At 40.3% G+C, this 13,261-nt stretch overlaps 2 protein-coding genes across 5 annotated transcripts; one reads left to right on the forward strand and one right to left on the reverse strand.

The window, feature by feature from the left end:
* Positions 1–325: 325 nt before the first annotated feature.
* Positions 326–8,988, reverse strand: pdk1 (pyruvate dehydrogenase kinase, isozyme 1). Of its 4 annotated transcripts, XR_012597155.1 has the most exons (13): positions 8,522–8,988; positions 6,464–6,605; positions 6,302–6,373; positions 6,022–6,206; positions 4,668–4,763; positions 4,468–4,545; positions 4,233–4,297; positions 4,043–4,141; positions 3,855–3,965; positions 2,738–2,851; positions 2,448–2,648; positions 2,142–2,388; positions 326–2,008 (listed from the first exon to the last, which is right to left on the reverse strand). XR_012597155.1 is itself a non-coding variant. In XM_074659308.1 (11 exons), exons 1-11 carry the CDS (start codon positions 8,628–8,630, stop codon positions 2,508–2,510), a joined length of 1,212 nt encoding a protein of 403 aa, XP_074515409.1. In that variant the 5' UTR covers positions 8,631–8,988; the 3' UTR covers positions 326–2,507. The 4 variants fall into 4 exon arrangements, 1 of the variants encoding a protein (XP_074515409.1); XR_012597154.1 differs by having other exon boundaries at positions 326–2,388; XR_012597153.1 differs by having other exon boundaries at positions 2,142–2,648.
* Positions 8,989–10,231: 1,243 nt separating this feature from the next.
* Positions 10,232–12,727, forward strand: nup62l (nucleoporin 62 like). Its single transcript, XM_074659302.1, has 2 exons — positions 10,232–12,207; positions 12,301–12,727. Exons 1-2 carry the CDS (start codon positions 10,555–10,557, stop codon positions 12,457–12,459), a joined length of 1,812 nt encoding a protein of 603 aa, XP_074515403.1. The 5' UTR covers positions 10,232–10,554; the 3' UTR covers positions 12,460–12,727.
* The last annotated feature ends 534 nt before the right edge of the window (positions 12,728–13,261 follow it).

A 13,261-nucleotide genomic window follows, 5' to 3' on the forward strand; every position in this document is an offset into this window, starting at 1 on the left:
ATGACACACAGTGGACTTTAATGATGTACCACTCTGGATACATATATACTGTATATACTGTAATACTCACACAGTAACTATGATTTTATCTCAATGCCGCCAAGTAAATAGTGTTAGCATTCAACTTGAACATAGCGTTCACTGTACTTTTTTAAAAGTGAGATTGCACAGCCAACGGGTGGAGTTAACACTGTATAGATGTTGCACCGTTTAAACCAAACACAGGACAGAAACCTGTGATCATAAATATCGTGATATCTAGTTTCCACCAGTATTTCCATCCACCATCACTCTCACACTCAGGTATTTTACACAAATACACATCTGTCTGTCTGAAATATTTATTTTTCACTGAACACAATGAATACAGAAGAGCTGCTTCAGTGTAACATGGATTATAGCTTATTTGACAGGATGAGTCTTAATGATACAACCACAACAACCCAAATAATATCTTGCTCTTATACCGTATGTGATGCAACTCTTGAGAAAAGATACGCACCTTAATTGCAAAGTAACTGAGAACTTAAGAAGAAAACAAAATATGTTGAAAACCCAAGAAAACATATGTTGAATATCAATTATTCAGTTTCCTTATATTACATAAAGTAAAAATAAGTGCTAAATTCCCCTTTACAGACGGTAAATCAGTCTGTTTTTGACCACGTTGCTTGTATATATCACCCAACCGAAAAATAAATGCCCTAAATGAAGACATATTAACCAATAAGACATATTTAAAAACAAGCAGCGACTAATTGTGTAACAAGTTTTCCTTTTCTGACAAACTTCACGCGGAGCAGAAGAGACGAGCAGAGCTGAACAAACTCTGCATGACACAGACGGACTGTAACAGTTCAAGATCAAGATCAACTTTCAGCAAAATAAAAGCAGCTATGCATTTAATGGAAAGTTGTAAACCAGCAGAGCTTCAAAACGAACAATACAAACACAGTTCATGGATAGTTTCTGTTGCTGAGGGTTTTGAGTTGATGGGATTTAGTTTGTTCTTCTCAAAGCATCAAAAAATGACATTTCAACTGAATTCATCGCCTGTTTATCACAGATATATTGTTGATCTATATGGTTGATAAATAATAAATAACAGGACAGAAATACATAGTTTGTCCACCAGATACGTCAGCTCAGACATCGTCACAATTATTTAACCCATTTGTGCCCGAAGACTATATTTAGTATGATCAGGAAAAATGCCACAACATTTGTTCCGGTTGGTTAAAACTCTTGAAATCTGGTACGGACATGCTGTGGGCAAGTATCTAACAGTAAAACTTTGAAGTTTTTAGATCACATGAAAAATCACAGTTTTATTATTAGTCAAAGTCCGAATTTTTTTGAAGAATTAGGAAAAATGCTAACATTGTGTTTATTTAATGTTTTCCATATGAAATATTTCTGATATTGAACTTGTTATGAGTTCAGAGATACCAAATACTTGTACTCCTCGTTGGTACAACTGTCTTTTCCTAAAATATAATCGAGTCTATTGCAAAAACAGTAGTCCCATGTGCCCAAACACTGGATATATTATGATAAGAAAAACTCACTTTCAGCCAAATGGTTTGACCGATTTTGAAAATTTCTTCACATTTGTGCTCAGGCAAGCTCAAAGAACATTTCAGTCACGGGCACAAAAGGGTTAATAACCATCCTTAATGAAAAAGTGTAGGTTATGTTACATGGCCAATATGTTATCAGGATTTTTTTAAACTTAAATATCAATATTGGTATTAGCCGGAAAAATCCAGGTTGGCTTTTACTTTCAACAACAATGTGGCTTTCCAGAAACCTGGTCCTGGTTACTCCCAGTCATTACTATTAAAGGTGCTAAATACGGGATTGGGTGCATTTTTATGGCCTCTCAACGGCTCTCGACATGGCGAAGTCGAGACAGTGACTCACAGCTAACAGTGCTAACGGTGCTAACCATGGTGAAAGTGCTGACAGACACATGCACGATCATGAACTAAATGGCACGCACCCCAGCCTGGCTATGTCAGAGAAGCTCTGATTACAACACACACAGAGGGAGAGCGACTACATTCTCTGCTCAGGTAGACATTACTCCTCTATATCTTTACATAGACAATAGTTGCTATGTAAAGCTTCTACATTGATGCTCTGGATATCCAATTTAGCACCTTTAATAGTACCAGTAGGAGTTAGAAGGAAAAAAGTTTTTTAATTGAGGGCTGCTGCACTCTGAAATCGTCATCATAACAAAACTGTTGACCTCTATGAAGAAAATGGCACAAAATCTTTGTTCTGTTATTTGATAACTTTCTGTACAAAGAAATCTGGACCGATTAAATGCCATCACACGCACGCACGCACACACACACACACACACACACACACACACGCACACTCTCACATACACACACACACGCACGCACACACACACACACACACACACACACACACACACACACACACACAACTACCTCTCTTGCACACATTGCCACGGGAAAAGCAGCCATTTGGATCTAGAAGCTGCGAAACGTCGTCATGTCCTTTGGCTCTTTGCTGGGGATGCACCAGTCGTCGGCCTCGTGGATCGTCTTGTAGTGTTTCCACACCGACTTGTTGTACACGGGGAGCCTCTCGATGGACTCTGTGGAGAGGGCCTAACAACAAGATGGAGAGGATAAAGTTAAAACACTGTGTAAATAATGAATGCACGCATACTGTTACTGTTGATGTAAAACTCAATTACCCGAATGTAGATCACAGCATCAGTTCCATAACCCTCCAGAGAGTACAGCTTCAGGTCCCCTTGAAAGTAGCGGGCGTAGAGTCGGGAGATGGGCAGTCCATACCCGTAACCAGCCTGGACACAAATAACAACAGAGCAGTTAAAGAGCAAATAACACCAGAGTCATGTGTGTTAGAGTCTAGACTGTGAACTTAGTCTGGCACTGGAACAAACTGATAATACATACTGATTTTTTGCTGTATACAAGATCAGGAGGGGAAATTACAGAAATGCTTTCATATATTTTTCTCTCTCCTTGAAGCAATGTCACAATAAGAAGACCATGTGACACAAGACTTTACTTTAAAACTTAACTTTCAAGCCAATTAGTACAATCGTAGAATGAAGCATTGGTACATTTTTCTGTATAAGGCCATATTAAACGGACTGCATCCTTATTTATTTTCTCTATTGACGCCAAAAAATATCAGTGGCTGCAACCTCCTTTCATGCGGACAAATTAGGTACGTTGTTCCTAGAACCTGCACCGTTTTTGTTGAACGTTTTTGGACCCCCATCTTGGTGTGAGACATTTATGTTTTTAAAGTTCTGCTTTTTTGTTTTTAAGTCTGTTATTTGTGTTTTAATGAAACTTTTAAGCTTCCATCTTGGTCAAGACCAAGTCCTTAAAGTGCTGTGGATTAAACCATAACTGCATTTCAACATCTCAAGGACAACTGAGCAAACTTCCTCCACTCTAGAAGACTGTCTGATGTGGTCGAAAGCTCTGGAAAAAGCTAGTATAATAAGGTCATTGAGTTGGAACTGTTTTGTCATCTAATTATTCAGTCATTTCAGTAAGGGGACAGACAAAGATCATGATATAGGGATGTATGCAAAAGTCACTTTTTAATTATTATTACTTTCTGCTCTGACGAGTCAAAATGTCTGCTGTGAAAAAGGTCTAGACCAGGTTATATCACTGATTCTTATGTTCTGAAGCACGGCGGAGAATGTCAGAGGAATTGATCAGCTGTTTTTAAGATTTTGATGTTGCCGAGAATTTGATAGCAAAGTCAGAAGAGCGAGCTCACATCCATCCTCATGAATTCATTGATCACACATCAGAACTACTGACCAGAGGAGCAGCGCGGGCCCCGTCCATGCTGGGTCGAGGAGCTGTGGAGTACGTGTAGGTAAACAACCTGTCGATCTTGCGCAGCGGCACGCCTCCTCCGCGATCACTCACCTGAAGAAGAACATCTCGTTTAGTTTACACTGGTACGTTTTGGTATAAAAAGACTTGTGAGCGCAGCACAGCTTTACCTTGACCGTCAGATCTTCAGTTCCCAGAGCGACCTGTGCATGGACAGGAGGATAATCCATGGCATCGCCGTATAACTCCATGGTGGCCCGCATGGCGTTCTGCAACAATGAAAGCACACATAACAGTTTAACATAAAAGAGAAAGACAACAACAAGCGGTCCAATTATGAGTTCTAAAAGCAGATCCTACCTTAAAAAGTTCAAACACCATATGATACAAATGAGACGGGACATAGACCACAGTGCTGTGTTGGACTGTCGGGACAAACACACGATCAAAGATTACACTCAATTTGATCAGATATGTTTGAATCAAGCAATTCAGATTTATGTATAATTCAATTTAAAGTGCAAACAAATGTGTGTGCTTGTAATGTTCATAATTAAAGTGTTGCTGTTTTCTGACTAACATCCAATCAAATTACCGTTGAATTCCTCCAGCACCAGCTCAGGAGAGCTCATGTAGTACCGGTCACAAAGGTTTCGTGCATTTTCGTAGGCGTCTACAAGGAAGAGATTTGTTTTCAGGGAAGAACACAAACGACGCTTGAATACTTGAACGATGACATATTATCTGAGCACTGCGTGTTCCTGTTTGTGATCTTGTTCCTGTTTGTGATCTTACCTCTGATGACGTCGCTGACCCGACAGTTTGGATCAATACTGCCGATCTGTTTGGGATGAGCTGGGTTCACCTTCACCTTCCCACCGAAGAGGAGAGCTGGAATAAAACACACAGGGGCACAACACCATATCAACTGTTAATTTGTTGACATATTCCTCTCTTGTCTTAAAAATGCAACATTTAATCAGCAACTGGAGATTTTCACTGTGATGTACTTTAACCTGGAAATCAATTATCTCAATGATTTTTTGTCTCGTAAATTGTTTTGTTTTTCTGAACTGGAAACCTAAAATTCTGACACACTTTCACTCCTTCTGGACTGGAAGTGTGACGACTCAAAGCTAAAACTTTCTAGCTCTCTAATCTTCAGACAATACAGAGAGGCCCATTCTTAATGTTGTTTCTTACTTTTAACACTTAAAGTTGATTAGAAAACTTTTTTTTTTATGTCAGTTACATCAAAAGATACAACAATACAATTACCAGACAATAAAACATCCAAATTATAAACATTATAAATTATGGAAAGCAATTATCCATGAGTGGTAAAGCATACAGGAAAAACAAAGGATGAAATTAAATTTTAAAGGAGTACAGTTGTTGTTGTTGTTGTTGTAAGTTGACAGAGGCAAACCAACTATTCCAACTGATATAATACTCCTAAAAGTTTTGTAAATATTGGACAAAAGCTGAGATCATGAGCCTCTGTAACTTCATGATGCATATTGTTGAATAAAGTTTTGTGTCAAACTTTGTTCGCTTCTTTCTTTTCCTTCTTTTCTTTTGTTCTCATTATGTTTTGTTTTGTTTTATTATTATTATTATTATCATTAATAGTAGTAGTAGTAGTAGTAGTAGTAGTAGTATTATAACAATAATAAGAAGAAGAAGAATGATAAGGGTAATAATAATTGTTGTGGTTATTATTATTATTATTATTATTAATAAGAATAATATTAATATTATTATTATTATTATTACTAATAGTAATAATATTAATATTAATATCAATATTAATATTATTATTATTATTATTATCATTATTATTATAACATCCAGGTCTAGGCATGTTGACTCTCTCTTTGCCCTTTAATGTCTCACACTTAAATAAACAATTCACTTGTTCAAAGGTGTAGATACGATACAAGTCATTTCAAGTTCATTTTAAAAATATCTAATCAACATCGCTGGCCTGACCTTTATCAGAATAATAAACCTCTGGTTTCCTGTTAGTGGAGCAACCCAACTCTTGGTGACAAATCTACACACAAGCACAACTGTTGTTAGCACATTATATTACTCATGACTGACAAAAAGAGATCATCTCTTATCGGGTAGAAGAGGATCTACTCACTGTGCTGGTTGAGCAGCATCCTGATGGATATCCTGCTCATGTAGAAACGATCTAGAAAATACTGAACGTTTTGGCTGACGACTGGGTCCGTGCCGTAGGTCTCCTTGTACTCCACAACTCCCTGAGCCATGGTGGGAATGACGTCATTGTGCCGATTTCTGATCTTTATCACTGCATCTGTGAAACTAAATAAAGACATAATGATTACGGCAAGGCGTTAAAAATAAAACCATGGAACTGGATCATCATAAATAGAAGAAATAAAACTTAATTTACTTACTCATATGTGATTTTCTCATCATCTGCATTTTTATCTTTGAACTCGAGAATCTCCTCAAGACTTTGCACGTACCTGCACATGAAAAATCATCACTATCTATTTGTAGGCATCAGCGTGATTTGAGAGATAACTAAGACATAGGAGACCAAAGCCTCTGCGTACCAGCCCTGGACCAACCGCACCGATGGAGTCCTCAGTAAGTTGTCTGGCAACAAGTTGATCTCTTTCATGATGTTCGCCAACCTCACAGGTAACTCCTGTCTGAGGAAGGCGAAGGACGTTTTCTCACATGCATTTTCTGAGCCTGGAGGGTGTAAACACATACAGGAATATCTTGTTATTTATTTATTTTTAAAAAAAAAAATTTAAATAGTATAGGAGACAAAAGTTGTCACAAAAATGATTTATCAATGATGCTGTTGTGTTTTCAGCCTGTGCTGTGGGTTGGGTGATATTTGTATACCGTAAATTTGCAATACAGCTCATACTGTGACAGCTATCTTTAGGCCATTGTGGGAAATGTTGCAAATGAATGACCCAGATCGCTTTGTATGTCAATATTGGATTTTTATGATGACAGTGTGTAGGATTTGGCGCGGCTAGTGGTGTGGTTGCAGATTGCAACCAACTGAGTACCCCTCCGCTCACTCCTCCCTTTCAATACTGCGATAACGTGAGCTGCCGGGTGCAAAACAGTGGTAACGTCGTAATCCTCGCTCAGAGGCCATCCTTACCATAATAACACTACTTTAGGAGCAACGGAAGTCAGACGATGGCTGGCTGTACCACGGTTTTGCACTCTGCAGCTCATGTTACCGCCTTCATGTAACGTAAAAACGTAAAAGTCTCTCTGTAGAGTCAGAGTTTGGTTTGTACGTTCTGGGCTACTGTAGAAACATGGAAGAGCAACATGACAGACTCCATGAAGAGGACCCGCTCCTTATGTAGATATGAAGGACTCATTCTAATCTAACGAAAACACAATGATTCTTATTTACAGGTGATTATACAGTAATGAAAACCTAGTTATGAATATTATATTACATTCCTGCCAATAGATTCCCCAAAATGTTACATACTGTTCCTTTAATTTGTCAGGTATTTTATTTGCTGCATTAGTTAAAAACATACATTCCTGTCTGGTTATTCTAAATAGAAACAGTTTCTAAATCATCCAGTAAATTGACTACATCATGATATACAATATATCAATATTGTGATATAAAATGCATGTCAAGTCACATCAAGTTAAGTCAATTATAGCCCAATATCACAACTTTGCCTCAGCAAATCTGTACAGCATATGCCACCCTCTTTCCTTGGATCCTCCCAGGGGGTGAGGAAATACTCAACCAAAAAAATACCTTTAAAAAGGGTTATATTAAAAAAAGTAATATTATTTATTTATATTAATCTTGTCTCTAGGTGGAGGCTTCAGATAAGCCCAGTGTTTATTTATTTTTTGTTATGTTGTAAATTCTTAAATTGTGCAAAATAAATAAACAAAAATTTTAACATATGGTAGTTTTAAAAAAATGCACATTTGTTTAGTAAGATGCAACACTAAGCACAATATAAACTGAAAGAGCAATGGCCTTAAAGTGGCTCCTGTATTTTTATATGATCTTGAGTTCCTATCTTGCTGGTATGCTTTCATGTGCATCATTGGTGTAATTAAGATAAGATAAGATAAGATATTCCTTTATTAGTCCTGCAGTGGGGAAATGTGCAGTGTAGAGCAGCAAAGGGGATAGTGCAAAAAACAAGATGCATCAGATAACACAGTAAAAAAAAAGAGCTAAACAAAGTGAAACAAAATATGAACCATTTAAATAGAAGGAAGTATAAAAATAGGAGCAGTATATACAGTATTGACAATAAACAGACTATTAACCAAATTGCACAAGTGGAAAATGATATTGCACAGTGAGAATTAAATGAAATTCCACCTGAAAATATTGCACAGTATGAATTACACCTTAGTAGTAATAATGATAATGATATTGCACAGTCATTATACAGTATAGTGCAGTTATTGTCAGTTTTTTTGGTGAGTAAGTGATCTACTGAGAGCAGTGCTGGTTGTGGAGTCTGACAGCTGCAGGAAGGAATTCATAATTTGTGTTCAATAAAAAAATACCACAATTAACTGACCCACAGGTTGTTAAATGCTACACATGTATGCACAGGTGTGTTTGTAGTGTGTGTGACACCTCTTACCAAAATCCAGAAACTGCTTCATTGACAGAGGAGAGGGTGAAAACTTGGAGTAATAGTCAATGTCCTTCCCTATGGACACGCTGCTCCTCAGAAACCTTAAGATCCTCATGGTGACAGCTCCTGTGGTAGCTCCTGTTGTTCAGCTGGTTGTGTTTAGTAAGTCTAACTACAGGTGACATCCACAGCACAAGTTAGCTAGTTAGCTAATCTGTGTTGACATTAGCTTCCAAGCTAACTTCAGCAGCTGGGGAACACACTGGTGTTATTACCGCTCTGTTATTGAGTGGTTTGATGATATATGTGCGTCCATAGTCACCCGCAAAGTATTTCTAAGTCGCTCTTTACTTTAATTGTTCATAGCTAAGTGGAGAAACATGCCACCATGCTGAGCAGGCTGTGAGGGTACTCAGTGTACAGGTAGTTAACCCAGAGAGTCATGACAGCGTCAAGAGAGTACTGCTCCACTTACTGAAAAAAACAAAAAACTCTAACCCGGAGAGTCATAACAGCGTCAAGAGAGTACTGCTCCACTTACTGAAAAACAACTTTATTGATCAAAATATGTTTTAATGGTTATAAAAAAGTAAAATAAACTAGAAATTTCCGAAATCACATACTATGCACTAAATACCCAACATGTGTACTATCGTTTAACATACTTTTGTGTGAATAAACAGTAGTATTTATATATATTTTCGGACGCACTGAGCAGTTAATTTACGTAACGTCGTCACTTCCTGAGAGCCTCCTTGCTGCCGGTTGGAGCATTCATCCATGGGTTGGAGACGTGTAACCATGGTAACCTGAGCCAGGTTATAGTTATAAAAAAGTAAAATAAACTAGAAATACATACCAACATGCGTAATATTGTTTAACATACTTTAATGTGAATAAAAAGTAGTATATATATATATATTTTTCGGACGCACTGAGCAATAATTTATGTCGTCACTTCCTGCAAGGGCCTCCTTGCCGGTTGGAGACGTGTAACCATGGTAACCTGAGCCAACCCCATGTGACCAAAACGACGTTTTGTGAGAATCAAAGTAATTTAATTTAAATTAATTATTTATTAAATATGTATTAAATTATTTAATTTAAATTTAAAATATATATTACGACTAGCAAATTAAAAATGTTATACTTCCAGTTATATTAAAGCGTTACTGATGTTACAGAGCTGTCCGTCAACGTCTGTTGTGAACGTTGTCGTCACGACCGCAATGCATTGTGGGATATGTATGCTTAAGATTTGGGACATACCAAAATAGTATAGAGGTTCGGACGCAACCAAAGAGAAAAAGGGAAAGCATAATGTCAGATCAGATTCAATTTGAAATATATATTCTTTAATTATATTTAAAAAAAAAAAAAGTATTGTGTACAATATTTAAGGAAAACATAAGCATGGGAATTATTTCAGATAAAAAAATACATTTGTGAAGCAAACCGTCGCACCCGTTAAGAACACGAGACATTGTTATCAGATAACGCTAACAATAACTGAACAACTTGTCTTGTCGTAGTATTCTTTGGTGAACTGATGGTATATTTTCCCTGAGGCATGTTTTTCAGGGAGCAAGCTCTAACCAATCAGATTTTAGTTGGGGTCCGATCTGGATTCTGATTGGACATTGGAGCTGTCAATCTGTAGGGAGGCGGGATTAGTGCACTGGCAGACAATACTCAGGGCTAACGTAACTACCATGCTTGGTCCCGTCATTTCCGTTATAGTCGTCTAAGGAAATGCCTGCTTGAAAGAAAGTGCGAGGCAGCGGGCCACGTTTTTATGAAGCATGTTTTGTTAGTTTTAACTCTTCTTCTGGGTCAACGGAATGGTAACAAACCTGTTAATGACTTTCTATTAACCGCTGACGTCTGGAAAGTCATCGTAATAGAGAAACTGTGTCCTAGATAGTGGTTAAACCAGCTCGTTTATTAGTCACCCGCCAAAAGCCTGAAGAGAAGTTCAGCGAGGAAGTGACCATTTTGTGAGTCGATATATTGGATTTTGTTCTTCTGTAGAACCGAAAATGAGCGGTGGATTCAACTTCGGGCAAGCCTCTACTGGAGGTTTCGCTTTCGGAGCTCCGAAGCCGGCAGCAGCAGCCCCGACCCCGGCTACAGGCTTCGGGATGACCGGCTCCATGCCACCGGCAGCAGCTCCAGGAGGAGGAGGCTTCGCTTTCGGCTCCTCCACTCAGCCCACCAACAACCCAGCCGGCTCCTTCAGCTTCGGCACCCCAGCAAAGAGCACAGCAGCAGCAGCAGCACCCGCAGGAGGAGGTGGCTTCTCCTTTGGGACCCCCACAGCCTCCTTTGGTATGGCCACCCCTCATACAGCAGCAGCAGCACCACCAGGGCTGACTCTGGGTTCAGTTCCAGCTGGGTTCGGCATGGGTCCGGGTTTATCCGCCCCACAGACTGTCAACATGGCAGGAGGAGGTGGGTTCGCCTTTGGGACCCCTTCTCAAGCTCAACAACAACAACAACAACAGCAACAACAGCAACAACAACAACAACAGCAACAACAACAACAACAACAACAACTACTTGCAGCTCAACTCCAACCTGCTGCACAACCACCAACAGCAGCTGTGACAGCAACCCAAGGAGCAGGTGGCCTCGGTTTTGGGTTCAACTTTGGAGCAACTAAAGTCCAGGCGACCACAGCTGCAGCCCCTGTTGCTGCTGCTGCACCAGGAGGAGGGTTCAGCTTTGGCACCAGTGCTCCAGCCAACCTCACCCTGGGCATGCAGCTGCAGCAAGCACCCACTGCTGCTGCAGCCATGACAGCTCAGGGTGGAGGATTTGCCTTTGGTATCAAACCCTCATCCACCCCAGCTCCTCCTGCATCCACCCAGGCAGCTCTAGCTCCAGCTCCAGGCCCGTCTCTCTTTGCTACACCCGTCTCTACGGCTGCTGCTGCCGCTGCTGCATCTGTAGCTGCAGCTGCTGCTGGTGCCGCTGCAATGGGTACAGGCTTTACTATGGGTGCAGTTCCAACTTTAGCAGCGAGCACCGTCCCTCCATCGACCACAGCAGCCGGTGGAGGTCTGGCTTTTATGCTTAAACCTCTGGGGGCAGCCACCATCACCTCCGCCTCCGCCCCAGTCCCTGCCCATACTGCCACCATTGCAGCTGCCACAACAGGTGCTGTTCCCGGCTTCACACTGGGGCTCAAACCTCCAGTCGGCGCAAGCATCACAACAATCGCTACAGCAGCAACAATGCCCACAACCACTGCTCCTCCAGTGATGACCTACGCCCAGCTAGAGGGGCTCATCAACAAGTGGAGTCTTGAGCTGGAGGACCAGGAGAGACATTTCTTACAGCAGGCCACTCAGGTGAACGCCTGGGACCGCATGCTGGTGGAGAACGGCGAGAAGATCACCGCCCTGCACAAGGAGATGGAGAAGGTGAAGCTGGACCAGAGGAGGCTAAACCAGGAGCTGGACTTCATCCTGTCCCAGCAGAAGGAGCTAGAGGACTTGCTCTGCCCGCTCGAGGAGTCGGTGAAGGAGCAGAGCGGAACCATCTACATGCAGAACGCCGACGAGGAACGCGAAAGAACGTACAAGCTCGCCGAGAACGTGGACGCACAGCTGAAGAGGATGTCGCAGGACCTGAAGGAGATCATCGAGCATCTGAACACATCCAGTGGCCCAGCAGATACCAGTGATCCAGTAAGATGAGACCTGTTAAACCTTCCTAGACACATTTTTGTTGCAAAATTAAATTAACTTCTGCCTCTCTATTTGTTCTTTTCTCCTTCTCAGCTTCAGCAGATCTGTAAAATCCTCAACACCCACATGGATTCACTTCAGTGGATCGATCAGAACTCGGTTCTCCTGCAGAGAAGAGTGGAGGAAGTGTCCAAACAGTGCGACAACCAGCGCAAGGACCAGGAGAAAACCTTTCGTTTAACATTTGACTGATCTGGAATAAATATGTTGACATGTATATTGACATAATCCGTTTATTCAGTTATCCTAAAGACTTTTTAGGGGTTGATGTATTTTTGGATGCAAAACATTCACAATTCCTGTTAACTTGCTTTTTTTCCTTCAGCTGAGCCGTTTGGTTGCATAAAGATTCATATTTTCAACGCGATAGCTTTTATATAGTAGTAGTGAAGCTAATATGTTCCCATGTAAATGCTCTGGTTGTTCTAAATAATATGATTAAATACATCTCTGGATTAAGGCTCTGTTTTATTGGTTAGGAAATAAGCATCACTGCCTTTTATTTCAGTGGCTATTTTGTAGTTTTTTTTTTTTTTAAAGTTATTTTTTTGGGGGCATTTTGTAGTTTTTTTTTATTGAGGACAGTGGATAGAGTCTTGAAAGGGGGGAGAGAGAGAGTGGATGCGGAAAGGGCCACAGGCCGGATTCGAACCCGGGCCGCCGCAGTCAGGACCAAGCCTTGATACATGGACGCCCACTCTACCAACTGAGCTAACCCAGGCGCCCATATGTTGTAGTTTTTGTCGAGAGAAACAACTACTTAGTTGATTGATGGAAAATTTTATTGTCACTTCCTTTTTTTTCTAGCAAAAAAGCCAAACATCTAGTTCCAGCTTCTCAGTTGTGAGTTTTTGCTGCTTTTCTTTGTATTCTCTGACAGTAAACTGATAATATCTTTGGGTTCTGACTGTTGGTCGAACAAAACACGTAATTTGAAGATGTGCGTTCTAATACTCATACTACCATACTATCTAGTACGCCAGAAAAACATTTA

Source organism: Sebastes fasciatus, chromosome 14 (assembly GCF_043250625.1).
Source record: "Sebastes fasciatus isolate fSebFas1 chromosome 14, fSebFas1.pri, whole genome shotgun sequence".
NCBI lineage: Eukaryota > Metazoa > Chordata > Actinopteri > Perciformes > Sebastidae > Sebastes > Sebastes fasciatus.